General features: G+C 43.1%; 3 protein-coding genes across 3 annotated transcripts; all 3 read left to right on the top strand.

Moving 5' to 3' along the window:
• Nucleotides 1–1,082: 1,082 nt before the first annotated feature.
• Nucleotides 1,083–2,075, top strand: LOC307247755 (trace amine-associated receptor 13c-like; the record flags this gene model as incomplete). The annotated part of the gene is made up of 1 exon (XM_080023877.1): nucleotides 1,083–2,075. One exon carries the CDS (start codon nucleotides 1,083–1,085, stop codon nucleotides 2,073–2,075), a length of 993 nt encoding a protein of 330 aa, XP_079880003.1.
• A 3,847-nt stretch (nucleotides 2,076–5,922) lies between these two features.
• LOC307247754 (trace amine-associated receptor 13c-like) lies at nucleotides 5,923–6,915 on the top strand (the record flags this gene model as incomplete). Its single annotated transcript, XM_080023876.1, has 1 exon — nucleotides 5,923–6,915. The coding sequence occupies one exon, from the start codon at nucleotides 5,923–5,925 to the stop codon at nucleotides 6,913–6,915; it is 993 nt and encodes a 330-aa protein (XP_079880002.1).
• Nucleotides 6,916–14,721: 7,806 nt separating this feature from the next.
• LOC307247753 (trace amine-associated receptor 13c-like) lies at nucleotides 14,722–15,714 on the top strand (the record flags this gene model as incomplete). Its single annotated transcript, XM_080023875.1, has 1 exon — nucleotides 14,722–15,714. One exon carries the CDS (start codon nucleotides 14,722–14,724, stop codon nucleotides 15,712–15,714), a length of 993 nt encoding a protein of 330 aa, XP_079880001.1.
• Between the last annotated feature and the right edge of the window lie 1,586 nt (nucleotides 15,715–17,300).

Raw genomic sequence — 17,300 nt, 5'->3', positions numbered from 1 at the left:
AAAAGTTTGTTCCGAATTCCGTTGTCATGCTCCAAGCTTGTAGGGGACACGGACACAGCACCGCGACTTGTTATTTTTTTCTTTCTGACAGTTTGTATTAATTCCTCTTTCTTTTAAAAGATTTGTGCTGGTCTTCCCAGTGGCGCTTGTTATTTTCTGTGTTATTTCTCCAGCCGTGGGTGGAGTTACTCTCAGATGGAGGGCAGTTGTAATTCTTCTGAGGCCCCATGTGATGTAGGAAGGGGCTGCAAATCTGGATGGCGTGTTGCACCACATTTTCTGAAATAGACAGCTCTCAAAAAACTGACTGAGTTGTCGTATTTCACAGTTTGTGTGTCAGTAGGCCCATCAGAGACCCACATGTATGTGCACAAGCACTGAAAAAGGTTGTTTTTGCATAATAGGTCCCCTTTAAATTGACTTTTATTTCGTACCTTAAATGCTTCCTGCAGAGTTTTCTGTGGCAATGAGCCTTGGAGTTTTTATACGGTTATAAATCAGGAAATGTAACTTAAACATCAATTAATTTCTTCCCCTCAAAATGCAAACGGTAGTTATGAATTATAGCGCTACTATGTGATATTATTTTTTCGACCTTGAAGCTTATGTTTGAATGAATGAAACCAAAATATTTCAGGCCTTAACAGCACAAGTTGCTGTTGCTTCCTGCATATTCCTGTTCTGTTTGGAGGCTGGAATGTAGAATAATTGGAGTTTTTCTGTATTGAGGAATGCAGCCTTTTGATTTTATATTTTCCTGAATGATTCCTCTGACATTCACTACAGTCACTTCTTTCGCTTCCAGTTTTGTGATTACTGAATAGGATCATAGAGTTAAAAGTAGACATGGAAAGGGAACATTTGGGAGGAGTTAGGAAGAGGAGAAAGTGTGAGAGAGAGGGAGGGGGCAGTAGAGAGACAAATGAAGACAGAGTTAAGACAATGACAGGGAGAAGGGGAGGATGGACATTTGGCATGAGATAAATAAGACACGCAGATGAGGCTCGTTGCTGTCTTCTCCTCTACCTCCCACCTCTTCACTTCGCCTCTCCTTTCCCATCAGTCTCTGTGCTCTCTGCACAATGGAAACTTCTGAGGCGACCGAACTCTGCTTCCCGCAGCTCTTCAACACCTCCTGCAGGAGGGCCCTGCGTTCCCCAGCTGAGGCCATGCTGCTCTACACGGTTCTGTTATTGGTGGCACTGCTCACTGTGGCCCTCAACCTGATCGTCATCATCTCCATCACCCACTTCAGGCAACTCTACACCCCAACCAACCTGGTGCTGCTCTCCCTGGCCTGCTCTGACTTCTTTATGGGCCTGCTGATAATGCCCATCGAAGGCCTCCACTCCATCGGGGCTTGTTGGTTCCTAGGTTACCATGCATGCACCCTCTACAACAGTATGAGCTTCATCCTGACATCTGCCTCTGTGGGGAACATGTTGTTAATATCTGTTGACCGTTACGTGGCCATCTGCAACCCTCTGCGTTACTCTGCCACAGTTACCCTCGGCAGGGTTAAAATCTCTGTCTGCCTCTGCTGGATATGCTCGGTTCTTTACAACTGCCTGATTCTGAAAGAGAATCTCATAGCGCCGTGGAAGAACAGTTTGTGTCAGGGGGACTGTATAATAGTCATTGGTTACATTTCAGGGGCTGTTGACCTGACGATCACCTTTTTAATCCCTGTGACAGTGGTGGTTGTTCTCTACATGAGGGTGTTTGTGGTGGCTATTTCCCAGGCGCGCCACATTCTTTCTCAAACTGTGTCTACCCAGGGCACCGGGGGGACTGTGGTGGCAAGGAAATCAGAAAGGAAAGCTGCTAGAACCCTGGGCGTGGTTGTTGTGGTGTTTCTCATCTGTTTTTGTCCGTACTATTACCCAGCATTCTCGGGGCAGAATACATCCAGCAATACGTCAGCATCAGCATTTGTGGTCTGGTTGTTATACATTAACTCCTGTCTGAACCCACTGATCTACGCTTTCTTCTACCCCTGGTTTAGAAAAGCAATGAAACTCATTGTCACTGTACAGATATTAAAACCTGACTCCTGTGAGGCCCAGATGTTTTAAGATATATTCAGATATTTCATTTCATTATCATTTGTGGTCATGCTGGGTGATGGGGTCGCTGGGTGAAGGGGTTTATATTTCTTCTTTCCAGGGATATCATTGAAATCATATACATTTCTGTTTCTGCCAAAATCCCTCATCATAACTGTTGAACTGCTTGTATATCATGACCTTTAGAATGGGGGCGGTGTATTGCTGTTATACACACACACAAATCTCATTTTCTCATTTAAATCCTGACACATCCTGAAACAAAGTTTTGTATGACTTTCAAGGAATTTAACTAAATGGATTTCATGTAGAAAAGTTAATGACATACATTCTGCATGTCATGTTTGCAGATAGTTTTTCTGAAAGATTTGCATATATTGAGTCACGTCTACATGTGGTCAAAAAAATCTTTCAGCGTCTTTGTCCTTTAATTTGATAGATCAGACCATTCTGTGAGTAGATAATGACGAATATAATCTGACCTCACCTGATTTAACAAAGCTGTGATCCTAAGTTACTTCAAGCTCAGGGACCAGATGCATCCAGTTTTCTATGAAAAACATATCCATGTTGTGAAAGTAGTGGTCATTTACAGGCACTATAGTCCTTCAGCAGAATGTTATGAAACCCATTTGAGGTGAATATCTAGTGAGAGACAATTAGATTGGAGAGTTGCTGTCGTGTTATTGTTTTCTTGGATTATTCTCCCTCCAATGTTACACAAATTCATCGTAAAATGTATAAATTATACAGCCATAGAGAGGAGGACTAGTTGCATTTATATTCACTATATTGACATTTTTTCATGGATATTAACAGGAGCATGGCAATAACATTGACAACAATTTGGTGATGTCTTTCACTTCATATACAAAAATCACATGTAAAGAACAGAACTCTGGAAGCAGAACAACGACTGAAACTAGAAAGTGTTACCACACCACTCCGAATGGACCAGCCTCTTTCAACTGGCTTCCAGTTCATTCCAGATGTCAAGATGTCAAAAAAACATTTAGTGAAAAGAAAATCCTGAAACATTTTCAATATAATACCTTTTTAACTGGGACTTTTAAAGAAGCAGCAGTGTTTCCAATTAATGAATTAGACTGTGGCGTGCCTACGGTGGTCATTTCCATAACACCAAAAAGGAGGATACTGGGGGGGTGTAAGAGAGTGAGTGTCCCCGTTTGGTGCTTTTTTTTCTTTTGTTCAATAAGGAAATTGATTAAAATAAAACTTCAGTTTGATTTCAAATCATGATTTGATTCTATCCCAGCTATGACTAACTATTCTTGTTTCTGTTGAGGTTGACTAGCCTTAAGTTGTTGTTTTGATGATGAACTGACAACACAGGAGATGTTATGTTGACTAGCTGTTAAGTTGTTATTTGACATAATGCACTAATATGGAGAGAAAAAATACACTAATAAAAAAATAATGACACTTTTTATTCTGATTACTTACAGCATCTTGCACTTGTATCTGGTTGAATTTAGAAACAGGAGATCATGCACTGAAGTTCGATGTTGCTCCAATGGTTGATGTATGCTTTTGATTGTTTCTAGCCTCTCATGCAAGTCGCTTTGGACAAGAGCGTCTGCTAAATGAAGAAATTAAAATAAATGAATGAATAAATGAACTCAAAAACATTGCAGCGCCATTTTGCCAAAGGTGCTTGAAATTTTGTCTCGCCAAGGGAGGCAACACTTCCAACCTTTCGAAGCATCTGTCCGACAACCACCCAGACCTTTTCAAAGACTTCAATTCACGACAAGTGTGATAACAGATGACAAGTGTTATTTCAAAGAAGACAAAGGTTATTTACAAAGTTATATACAATGGTTCAACAAGTGATTTGATGTTCAAGAGACACCCAGTCATAGTATAACTAGGTGACAAATCAATGTCACTATGTTCTAAGTTAGTTTGTTAATAAATATTTTTGAAAAGATATGTTAAGTTTTGAGTTTTAATTTTTAATTTTTGGTTATCAGTGATTTACCCAGGTTCCAAAGTTTCTAACCATAAATAGGTGATAGAATACAGCTGCTCGTGTGATTAGGGTTGCACCTGGCTAAGTGCACGCCCACATAAGAGAGGACTTACCTGAATAGGGGGTGTGTCTGGAACACAAGCTTGTTGGCAGATCAGCAAATAGCAGTGAAATGTACAGAGTCAATCCAGTAGATCAAGTTGCAATACTACAATACGAGCAGTGATACACTACACAGCAACCTCAGCACTAGAGCTCGAACGCTGCACAAAGTCAGTTAAGAGAGGAGAGATTCCTCAAGCAACATGGACCTCATGAAGTTCATGTCAGGAAAAAGGCAGGTACAGTAAGGTGACCTTATCAGGTGTCAATTGTGTTCTATCTTTTTTTTTTGGCATCAATCTCAAAGGGGGCCTATTATGCTCCTTTTTACACCAGTTAACAAAGGTCTCTGAGGTCCCCAAAACAGGTCTTTGAAGTTTTTTGCTGAAAAGACCACTCAGATTATACATTCTAGCCATTTTAACATGCCTCTAAATCTGTCGTGTTCCTGACGCTCTGTTTAAGTGGGAGGAACCACCCTCCTCAGGTGCCGGGTTCTGTGAGCTAACAGAGTTTGAGCATAAGTTCCGGGTTTTGCGAGCCAATGAGGTTTGAGCTTCATTTCCGGGTTCTGTAGTCTGTTAGTCCACCAAAATCAATTTCTGAACAAATTTGAAGAGAGAAATAACCAATCCAGTTGCTGAATCTTTTCTCATATTTGATCTACAAGGCTAAATTTAAAAGTTTGTTCCGAATTCCGTTGTCATGCTCCAAGCTTGTAGGGGACACGGACACTGCACCGCGACTTGTTATTTTTTTCTTTCTGACAGTTTGTATTAATTCCTCTTTCTTTTAAAAGATTTGTGCTGGTCTTCCCAGTGGCGCTCGTTATTTTCTGTGTTATTTCTCCAGCCGTGGGTGGAGGTACTCTCAGATGGAGGGCAGTTGTAATTCTACTGAGGCCCCATGTGACGTAGGAAGGGGCTGCAAATCTGGATGGCTTGTTGCACCACATTTTCTGAAATAGACAGCTCTCAAAAAACTGACTGAGTTGTCGTATTTCACAGTTTGTGTGTCAGTAGGCCCATCAGAGACCCACATGTATGTGCACAAGCACTGAAAAAGGTTGTTTTTGCATAATAGGTCCCCTTTAAATTGACTTTTATTTCGTACCTTAAATGCTTCCTGCAGAGTTTTCTGTGGCAATGAGCCTTGGAGGTTTTATACGGTTATGAATCAGGAAATGTAACTTAAACATCAATTAATTTCTTCCCCTCAAAATGCAAACGGTAGTTAGGAATTATAGCGCTACTATGTGATATTATTTTTTCGACCTTAAAGCTTATGTTTGAATGAATGAAACCAAAATATTTCAGGCCTTAACAGCACAAGTTGCTGTTGCTTCCTGCATATTCCTGTTCTGTTTGGAGGCTGGAATGTAGAATAATTGGAGTTTTTCTGTATTGAGGAATGCAGCCTTTTGATTTTATATTTTCCTGAATGATTCCTCTGACATTCACGACAGTCACTTCTTTCGCTTCCAGTTTTGTGATTACTGAATAGGATCATTGAGTTAAAAGTAGACATGGAAAGGGAAGGTTTGGGAGGAGTTAGGAAGAGGAGAAAGTGTGAGAAAGAGGGAGGGGGCAGTAGAGAGACAAATGAAGACAGAGTTAAGACAATGACAGGGAGAAGGGGAGGATGGACATTTGGCATGAGATAAATAAGACACGCAGATGAGGCTCATTGCTGTCTTCTCCTCTACCTCCCACCTCTTCACCTCGCCTCTCCTTTCCCATCAGTCTCTGTGCTCTCTGCACAATGGAAACTTCTGAGGCGACCGAACTCTGCTTCCCGCAGCTCTTCAACACCTCCTGCAGGAGGGCCCTGCGTTCCCCAGCTGAGGCCATGCTGCTCTACACGGTTCTGTTATTGGTGGCACTGCTCACTGTGGCCCTCAACCTGCTCGTCATCATCTCCATCACCCACTTCAGGCAACTCTACACCCCAACCAACCTGGTGCTGATCTCCCTGGCCTGCTCTGACTTCTTTATGGGCCTGCTGATAATGCCCATCGAAGGCCTCCACTCCATCGGGGCTTGCTGGTTCCTAGGTTACCATGCATGCACCCTCTACAACAGTATGACCTTCATCCTGACCTCTGCCTCTGTGGGGAACATGTTGTTAATATCTGTTGACCGTTACGTGGCCATCTGCAACCCTCTGCGTTACTCTGCCACAGTCACCCTCGGCAGGGTTAAAATCTCTGTCTGCCTCTGCTGGGTGTGCTCGGTTCTTTACAACTGCCTGATTCTGAAAGAGAATCTCATAGCGCCGTGGAAGAACAGTTTGTGTCAGGGGGACTGTATAATAGTCATTGGGTACATTTCAGGGGCTGTTGACCTGACGATCACCTTTTTAATCCCTGTGACAGTGGTGGTTGTTCTCTACACGAGGGTGTTTGTGGTGGCTATTTCCCAGGCGCGCCACATTCTTTCTCAAACTGTGTCTACCCAGGGCACCGGGGGGACTGTGGTGGCAAGGAAATCAGAAAGGAAAGCTGCTAGAACCCTGGGCGTGGTTGTTGTGGTGTTTCTCATCTGTTTTTGTCCGTACTATTACCCAGCATTCTCGGGGCAGAATACATCCAGCAATACGTCAGCATCAGCATTTGTGGTCTGGTTGTTGTACATTAACTCCTGTCTGAACCCACTGATCTACGCTTTCTTCTACCCCTGGTTTAGAAAAGCAATGAAACTCATAGTCACTGTACAGATATTAAAACCTGACTCCTGTGAGGCCCAGATGTTTTAAGATATATTCAGATATTTCATTTCATTATCATTTGTGGTCATGCTGGGTGATGGGGTCGCTGGGTGAAGGGGTTTATATTTCTTCTTTCCAGGGATATCATTGAAATCATATACATTTCTGTTTCTGCCAAAATCCCTCATCATAACTGTTGAACTGCTTGTATATCATGACCTTTAGAATGGGGGCGGTGTATTGCTGTTATACACACACACAAATCTCATTTTCTCATTTAAATCCTGACACATCCTGAAACAAAGTTTTGTATGACTTTCAAGGAATTTAACTAAATGGATTTCATGTAGAAAAGTTAATGACATACATTCTGCATGTCATGTTTGCAGATAGTTTTTCTGAAAGATTTGCATATATTGAGTCACGTCTACATGTGGTCAAAAAAATCTTTCAGCGTCTTTGTCCTTTAATTTGATAGATCAGACCATTCTGTGAGTAGATAATGACGAATATAATCTGACCTCACCTGATTTAACAAAGCTGTGATCCTAAGTTACTTCAAGCTCAGGGACCAGATGCATCCAGTTTTCTATGAAAAACATATCCATGTTGTGAAAGTAGTGGTCATTTACAGGCACTAAAGTCCTTCAGCAGAATGTTATGAAACCCATTTGAGGTGAATATCTAGTGAGAGACAATTAGATTGGAGAGTTGCTGTCGTGTTATTGTTTTCTTGGGTTATTCTCCCTCCAATGTTACACAAATTCATCGTAAAATGTATAAATTATACAGCCATAGAGAGGAGGACTAGTTGCATTTATATTCACTATATTGACATTTTTTCATGGATATTAACAGGAGCATGGCAATAACATTGACAACAATTTGGTGATGTCTTTCACTTCATATACAAAAATCACATGTAAAGAACAGAACTCTGGAAGCAGAACAACGACTGAAACTAGAAAGTGTTACCACACCACTCCGAATGGACCAGCCTCTTTCAACTGGCTTCCAGTTCATTCCAGATGTCAAGATGTCAAAAAAACATTTAGTGAAAAGAAAATCCTGAAACATTTTCAATATAATACCTTTTTAACTGGGACTTTTAAAGAAGCAGCAGTGTTTCCAATGAATGAATTAGACTGTGGCGTGCCTACGGTGGTCATTTCCATAACACCAAAAAGGAGGATACTGGGGGGGTGTAAGAGAGTGAGTGTCCCCGTTTGGTGCTTTTTTTTTCTTTTGTTCAATAAGGAAATTGATTAAAATAAAACTTCAGTTTGATTTCAAATCATGATTTGATTCTATCTCAGCTATGACTAACTATTCTTGTTTCTGTTGAGGTTGACTAGCCTTAAGTTGTTGTTTTGATGATGAACTGACAACACAGGAGATGTTATGTTGACTAGCTGTTAAGTTGTTATTTGACATAATGCACTAATATGGAGAGAAAAAATACACTAATATAAAAAAATAATGACACTTTTTATTCTGATTACTTACAGCATCTTGCACTTGTATCTGGTTGAATTTAGAAACAGGAGATCATGCACTGAAGTTCGATGTTGCTCCAATGGTTGATGTATGCTTTTGATTGTTTCTAGCCTCTCATGCAAGTCGCTTTGGACAAGAGCGTCTGCTAAATGAAGAAATTAAAATAAATGAATGAATAAATGAACTCAAAAACATTGCAGCGCCATTTTGCCAAAGGTGCTTGAAATTTTGTCTCGCCAAGGGAGGCAACACTTCCAACCTTTCGAAGCATCTGTCCGACAACCACCCAGACCTTTTCAAAGACTTCAATTCACGACAAGTGTGATAACAGATGACAAGTGTTATTTCAAAGAAGACAAAGGTTATTTTCAAAGTTATATACAATGGTTCAACAAGTGATTTGATGTTCAAGAGACACCCAGTCATAGTATAACTAGGTGACAAATCAATGTCACTATGTTCTAAGATAGTTTGTTAATAAATATTTTTGAAAAGATATGTTAAGTTTTGAGTTTTAATTTTTAATTTTTGGTTATCAGTGATTTACCCAGGTTCCAAAGCTGGTTTCTGGTCCACGTAATGGAACAACTAATCAACATAAATTTGTTCATTACTTTTCGTGGCGGCTGAACAATAAAAACCCTGACACACAAACACACACACACACACACACACACACACACACACACACACACACACACACTACAAATTGAACAATTGATACTGCATCACAGCATTAAGTTTCTTAAAGTGTTTTTTTTGTCTATTCCTTAAGGTCTTAGCTTTCTGAAGGCAGTTGTATGTGGCACCAACTGTTGACCCCCGACCCCATAAATCTCACGCCAACCCCTCCACCTCACTCGGAGGGGCTCGGGCCTTAAGAGGTTAAGCGTCTTCAGAGATCTAGTCTATTTTCCTCCCAAAGTGCACCACATTGCATGTAGAGGTTAAATGCATGGCCCTGGACCACCTTAGGGGTTTGGAATCCTCCCACCAAAGTCTCACAAAATAGGGGCCCACAAACGACATTTTGCATAGGGCCCCTAAAAAGCTAGAAACGGCCGTGTTTGAGGGGGCTTTGTGAGTTAGACGCTTGCTTTTTGTGTCATAAGTGCAGTTTCAGCGGCTGAAATGCAGCGCAATCCTTTTGTGAATCAGCCCATGATTGATAGTGAATTGCAATCGAGCATATAACTCTCTTCAATGTTGACACAGAATGTTTTTTATGTTGGACTTCATTTCCAATGGGAACAAGTAGATCAAGGTTGTTCCTGTACAGTATCTTGGGTCCATAACAGAATTCACTCATGCCCCCCCGATGGTTCCATGGAACATGACATTACATTACATTTAGTCATTTAGCAGACGCTTTTATCCAAAGCGACTTACAAGGGAGAATAACATTCAGCTACATTGCGACAGAGATTGGTGTAACAACAACATTCGTGTAACAATAAATACTGCAAGGTGGTGCTATTGTAGGTTAGGACAGGAGGTACTCACTGAAGAGCTGGGTCTTCAGGTGCTTCTTAAAGACAGAGAGGGAGGTCCCCGCTCTGGTCATTTTTGGCAGCTCGTTCCACCAACGTGGAACTACAAATGAGAATAGCCTGGATTGCCGTGGCTGTATGGCCGGCAGAGCCAGGCGACGCTCATTTGAGGAGCACAGCATCCGGGGGGCAACATGTGCTCTTACAAGAGCATTTAAGTAGGCGGGAGCATTCCCAGCAATCACTCTGTAGGCCAGCATAAGAGACTTGAACTTGATGCGGGGGGCTACAGGTAGCCAGTGGAGCTCGATGAGCAGCGGAGTGACATGTGCCCTCTTTGGCTGGTTGAACACCAGTCGCGCCGACGCATTCTGTATCATCTGAAGTGGCTTCACCGCACAGGCCGGCAAGCCTGTTAAGAGGGCGTTGCAGTAGTCGAGGCGGGACATCACCAAGGTTTGTACCAGCAGCTGAGTGGCATATTGGGTCAGGTACGGCCTGACTTTTCGGATGTTGAGTAGTGCGAAGCGGCAGGACCGGGAGACGGCGGCAACATGGTCCGAGAATGTCAGTTGGTCATCAATAATGACACCAAGATTCCTTGCAGCCTTGGTAGGAACAAGAGATAGAGAGTCGATTTTAATATCAATGTTGTGATAAATACCTTGTTTGGCCGGGAAGACCAGCAGTTCCGTTTTCGCCAGATTTAGTTGAAGATGATAATCCTTCATCCATGTGGATATGTCAGCGAGACAATCCGAGATCCGCGTCGAGACAGTAGGGTCGTCGGGCGGGAAGGACAGATAGAGTTGAGTATCATCCGCATAGCAGTGATATGAAAAGCCATGCGAGCGGATGATCGGGCCCAGTGAGGTGGTGTATATGGCAAAGAGGAGGGGTCCTAGCACCGAGCCTCGGGGCACCCCTGTGGTGAGGTTGTGAGGCACAGACAGCTGGCCTCGCCATGTCACACTGAACGAGCGCCCAGTAAGGTAAGATTCGAACCAGGAAAGTGCACTGCCCGTTATGCCCATGCTTGAGAGTATGGACAGGAGTATGCAATGATTGACAGTGTCAAAAGCAGCTGATAAGTCTAGCAGAATGAGAACCGAGGATTTGGCAGCAGCTCTAGCAGTTTTTAAGGCCTCTGTCACAGACAACAGGGCTGTTTCGGTGGAGTGACCACTTTTGAAGCCAGATTGAAGTGTATCAAGAAGGTTGTTTCTTGACAGGTACTCTGTAACCTGTCTAGAGACCGCCCTCTCTAAGGTTTTGGAAAGGAATGGGAGGAGAGAGACCGGCCGATAGTTTTCTACTTGATTGGGATCGAGTGAGGGTTTTTTGAGCAGTGGTGCGACCCGAGCCGCTTTGAAAGCGGAAGGGAAAGTGCCGGAAGTTAGGGAAGAATTAATCACATGTGTGATTGCCGGGGTGATAGTCGGTGATATGGCTTGAAGGAGGTTAGATGGGATCGGATCTAGCGGACAGGTAGTAGGACGGCTACATGTTATTAGTTTAGATACCTCACTTTCAGCGAGGGGGGTGAAACCAGGGAACGATGAGCCTAGGGCTGGAGAAGACAGGTTGTGAGTAAGTTGTTTAGTGAATTGGCTGCTGATGGCTGCCACTTTGTTAGTAAAAAAGGAGGCAAGGCAGTCAGCAGTGAGGTTAGTAGCTGGGGGAGGTGGTGGAGGGTAAAGCAGAGACTTGAAGGTGGTGAATAACTTACGTGTGTCTGTGGCACCGTTGATCCTGTCATTGAAGAAGGCCTTCTTGGCAGCAGTGATGCTGGAAGAGAAGGAGGACAGCAGTGTCTGGTAGCTAGCAAGATCCTCAATTGTTTTGGATTTGTGCCATTTCCTCTCGGCTGCTCTGAGGTCAGTGCGCGTTGTCCGGAGGGTGTCAGTCAGCCAAGGGTGCGACTGGGTTGAACGAGCAGGTCTGGTGGATAGTGGACACAGGCTATCCAGACATGAGCTCAAGGTGGAGCAGAGGGAGTCAGTGGCATCATTAACCTGCAGAGAGGAGAAAGTGCCGTGGGGTGGAAGAGAAGAGGAGAGCACAGAGGAGAAGTGGGTGGGAGACAAATTGCGGAGATTGCTGCGGATAGTAACCATGGGTGGGGAGGTGGGGGGTTGTGTTGGTAGCTGGACATTGAAGTGGATGAAGAAGTGGTCAGAGAGATGAAGAGGAGTGACCCATAGGTTGTCGGTGGTACAGCTCCGAGCAAGAATGAGATCAAGCTCTTTGCCAGCCTTGTGAGTCGGTGGAGTCGGGATCTGTCTTAGGTCGAACGAGCGAACCAAAGACAGGAAGTCAGCCGAGCTCGCACTGTCCAAGTGGATGTTCATGTCTCCGAGGAAGAGCATGGGACACTCATGCTCAGGGATTGATGACAGCAGGGTGTCAAGCTCATGTAGGAAGTCACCTAGTTGTCCTGGTGGACGGTAGATGACGACCACATAGGCTTTCACCGGAGCAGTCACCAAGACGGCGTGATATTCAAAGGAGGCAAAGTTGTTTAAAGGCAGCAGTGGATTAAATTTCCATGTGTTGGAAATTAGCAGGCCAGTCCCACCACCACGGCCAGATGGTCTGGATGTGTGGGAGAATGAGTAGTTAGTGGAGAGTGCAGCCGGGGTTGCGCTATCTTCCGGTTTAATCCATGTCTCAGTGAGAGCAAGGAGCTCCAAGGAGAGGTGGTTGGCATGACCAGAAATGAAGTCTGCCTTGTTAACTGCAGATCGACAATTCCACAAGCCAACAGAGAAGGAGGTCTTTGCAGAAGATGTTTGCTGCAGGGACCTGAGGTTACCCGGATTGCATCGGCGTATGGTATAACGACGCTTTCTGGGAGACCTTGAAGTTGTAGGGATGCGGTAGTAGCACATTTTGTATGGAGTGAGAGAAAGAAGGCAGGTTTGCCTTGTTCGGTGTCCTTGCTTTGGTTGACGTGCAGAGGTAGACGTGCGTCTTCACACGAGAGCGACTACAAATGGGCCAACGCTTGAAGCTAACGCTTCAAGGGCAGGACCATAAATAGGTGATAGAATACAGCTGCTCGTGTGATTGGGGTTGCACCTGGCTAAGTGCACGCCCACATAAGAGAGGACTTACCTGAATAGGGGGTGTGTCTGGAACACAAGCTTGTTGGCAGATCAGCAAATAGCAGTGAAATGTACAGAGTCAATCCAGTAGATCAAGTTGCAATACTACAATACGAGCAGTGATACACTACACAGCAACCTCAGCACTAGAGCTCGAACGCTGCACAAAGTCAGTTAAGAGAGGAGAGATTCCTCAAGCAACATGGACCTCATGAAGTTCATGTCAGGAAAAAGGCAGGTACAGTAAGGTGACCTTATCAGGTGTCAATTGTGTTCTATCTTTTTTTTTTGGCATCAATCTCAAAGGGGGCCTATTATGCTCCTTTTTACACCAGTTAACAAAGGTCTCTGAGGTCCCCAAAACAGGTCTTTGAAGTTTTTTGCTGAAAAGACCACTCAGATTATACATTCTAGCCATTTTAACATGCCTCTAAATCTGTCGTGTTCCTGACGCTCTGTTTAAGTGGGAGGAACCACCCTCCTCAGGTGCCGGGTTCTGTGAGCTAACAGAGTTTGAGCATAAGTTCCGGGTTTTGCGAGCCAATGAGGTTTGAGCTTCATTTCCGGGTTCTGTAGTCTGTTAGTCCACCAAAATCAATTTCTGAACAAATTTGAAGAGAGAAATAACCAATCCAGTTGCTGAATCTTTTCTCATATTTGATCTACAAGGCTAAATTTATAAGTTTGTTCCGAATTCCGTTGTCATGCTCCAAGCTTGTAGGGGACACGGACACTGCACCGCGACTTGTTATTTTTTTCTTTCTGACAGTTTGTATTAATTCCTCTTTCTTTTAAAAGATTTGTGCTGGTCTTCCCAGTGGCGCTCGTTATTTTCTGTGTTATTTCTCCAGCCGTGGGTGGAGGTACTCTCAGATGGAGGGCAGTTGTAATTCTACTGAGGCCCCATGTGACGTAGGAAGGGGCTGCAAATCTGGATGGCGTGTTGCACCACATTTTCTGAAATAGACAGCTCTCAAAAAACTGACTGAGTTGTCGTATTTCACAGTTTGTGTGTCAGTAGGCCCATCAGAGACCCACATGTATGTGCACAAGCACTGAAAAAGGTTGTTTTTGCATAATAGGTCCCCTTTAAATTGACTTTTATTTCGTACCTTAAATGCTTCCTGCAGAGTTTTCTGGGGCAATGAGCCTTGGAGTTTTTATACGGTTATAAATCAGGAAATGTAACTTAAACATCAATTAATTTCTTCCCCTCAAAATGCAAACGGTAGTTATGAATTATAGCGCTACTATGTGATATTATTTTTTCGACCTTGAAGCTTATGTTTGAATGAATGAAACCAAAATATTTCAGGCCTTAACAGCACAAGTTGCTGTTGCTTCCTGCATATTCCTGTTCTGTTTGGAGGCTGGAATGTAGAGTCATTGGAGTTTTTCTGTATTGAGGAATGCAGCCTTTTGATTTTATATTTTCCTGAATGATTCCTCTGACATTCACTACAGTCCCTTCTTTCGCTTCCAGTTTTGTGATTACTGAATAGGATCATAGAGTTAAAAGTAGACATTGAAAGGGAAGGTTTGGGAGGAGTGAGGACGAGGAGAAAGTGTGAGAGAGAGGGAGGGGGCAGTAGAGGGACAAATGAAGACAGAGTTAAGACAATGACAGGGAGAAGGGGAGGATGGACATTTGGCATGAGATAAATAAGACACGCAGATGAGGCTTGTTGCTGTCTTCTCCTGTACCTCCCACCTCTTCACTTCGCCTCTTCTTTCCCATCAGTCTCTGTGCTCTCTGCACAATGGAAACTTCTGAGGCGACCGAACTCTGCTTCCCGCAGCTCTTCAACACCTCCTGCAGGAGGGCCCTGCGTTCCCCAGCTGAGGCCATGCTGCTCTACACGGTTCTGTTATTGGTGGCACTGCTCACTGTGGCCCTCAACCTGCTCGTCATCATCTCCATCACCCACTTCAGGCAACTCTACACCCCAACCAACCTGGTGCTGCTCTCCCTGGCCTGCTCTGACTTCTTTATGGGCCTGCTGATAATGCCCATCGAAGGCCTCCACTCCATCGGGGCTTGCTGGTTCCTCGGTTACCATGCATGCACCCTCTACTACAGTATGAGCTTCATCCTGACCTCTGCCTCTGTGGGGAACATGTTGTTAATATCTGTTGACCGTTACGTGGCCATCTGCAACCCTATGCGTTACTCTGCCACTGTTACCCTTGGCAGGGTTAAAATCTCTGTCTGCCTCTGCTGGGTGTGCTCGGTTCTTTACAACTGTCTGGTTCTGAAAGAGAATCTCATAGCGCCGTGGAAGAACAGTTTGTGTCAGGGGGACTGTATAATAGTCATTGGGTACATTTCAGGGGCTGTTGACCTGACGATCACCTTTTTAATCCCTGTGACAGTGGTGGTTGTTCTCTACACGAGGGTGTTTGTGGTGGCTATTTCCCAGGCGCGCCACATTCTTTCTCAAACTGTGTCTACCCAGGGCACCGGGGGGACTGTGGTGGCAAGGAAATCAGAAAGGAAAGCTGCTAGAACCCTGGGCGTGGTTGTTGTGGTGTTTCTCATCTGTTTTTGTCCGTACTATTACCCAGCATTCTCGGGGCAGAATACATCCAGCAATACGTCAGCATCAGCATTTGTGGTCTGGTTGTTGTACATTAACTCCTGTCTGAACCCACTGATCTACGCTTTCTTCTACCCCTGGTTTAGAAAAGCCATGAAACTCATAGTTACTGTTAAGATATTAAAACCTGACTCCTGTGAGGCCCAGATGTTTTAAGATATATTCAAATATTTAATTTCATTATCAATTGTGGTAATGCTGGGTGATGGGGTCGCTGGGTGAAGGGGTTTATATTTCTTCTTTCCAGGGATATCATTGAAATCATATACATTTCTATTTCTGCCAAAATCCCTCATCATAAGTTTTGAACTGCTTGTATATCATGACCTTTAGACTGGGGGCGGTGTATTGCAGTTATACACACACAAATCTCATTTTCTCATTTAAATCCTGACACATCCTGAAAAAAAGTTTTGTATGACTTTCAAGGAATTTTACTGAATCCTACTAAAAAGAAGGAGTGAGTGTCCCCGTTTGGTGCTTTTTTTTCTTTTGTTCAATAAGGAAATTGATTAAAATAAAACTTCAGTTTGATTTCAAATCATGAATTGATTCTATCTCAGCTATGACTAACTATTCTTGTTTCTGTTGAGGTTGACTAGCCTTAAGTTGTTGTTTTGATGATGCACTGACAACACAGGAGTTGTTATGTTGACTAGCTGTTTAGTTGTTATTTGACATAATGCACTAATATGGAGAGAAAAAATACACTTATATAAAAAAAAAAATGACACTTTTTATTCTGATTACTTACAGCATCTTGCACTTGTATCTGGTTGAATTTAGAAACAGGAGATCATGCACTGAAGTTCGATGTTGCTCCAATGGTTGATGTATGCTTTTGATTGTTTCTAGCCTCTCATGCAAGTTGCTTTGGACAAGGGCGTCTGCTAAATGAAGAAATTAAAATAAATGAATGAATAAATGAACTCAAAAACATTGCAGCGCCATTTTGCCAAAGGTGCTTGAAATTTTGTCTCGCCAAGGGAGGCAACACTTCCAACCTTTCGAAACATCTGTCCGACAACCACCCAGACCTTTTCAAAGACTTCAATTCACGACAAATGTGATAACAGATGACAAGTGTTATTTCAAAGAAGACAAAGGTTATTTTCAAAGTTATATACAATGGTTCAACAAGTGATTTGATGTTCAAGAGACACCCAGTTATAGTAGAACTCGGTGACAAATCAATGTCACTATGTTCTAAGTTAGTTTGTTAATAAATATTTTTGAAAAGATATGTTAAGTTTTACGTTTTAGTATTTTAATTTTTGGTTATCAGTGATTTACCCAGGTTCCAAAGCTGGTTTCCGGTACACCTGTAAATTAGTCATTAGTCATTCGTTGGAACAACTAATCAACATAAATGTGTTCATTTGTTTTTGTGGCGGCTGTTTATGAACAATTAAAAAACATGACACACGGTGACACACACACACACACACACACACACACACACACACACACACACTACAAAAACCTATGAGACCATATTCCCCCATCCAAACGTTTCAAAACAAACACATCATTATGTCTAAAGACTGTGTTGTTTCTGTCCACCAGAGGAATCTGTTTACTCCTCCTTCAGTCGTCTGCTCACTGAGGTGTTAGAAAAACATGGTAATTAATTCATTAAACACATGATGTAGTCCTCTAAGCGCATGATGCAACCTTATCTGTGGCTGCATTAGTTGGCAGCGGTGAAATAATAATAAATGAATAGTTGGAAATAGTTACTT

Source organism: Zeus faber (assembly GCF_960531495.2).
Source record: "Zeus faber genome assembly, chromosome: 2".
In the NCBI taxonomy this organism is placed as follows: domain Eukaryota; kingdom Metazoa; phylum Chordata; class Actinopteri; order Zeiformes; family Zeidae; genus Zeus; species Zeus faber.
Note: the sequence above shows the minus strand (reverse complement) of the source record. Positions and strands in the feature narration are given on the sequence as shown.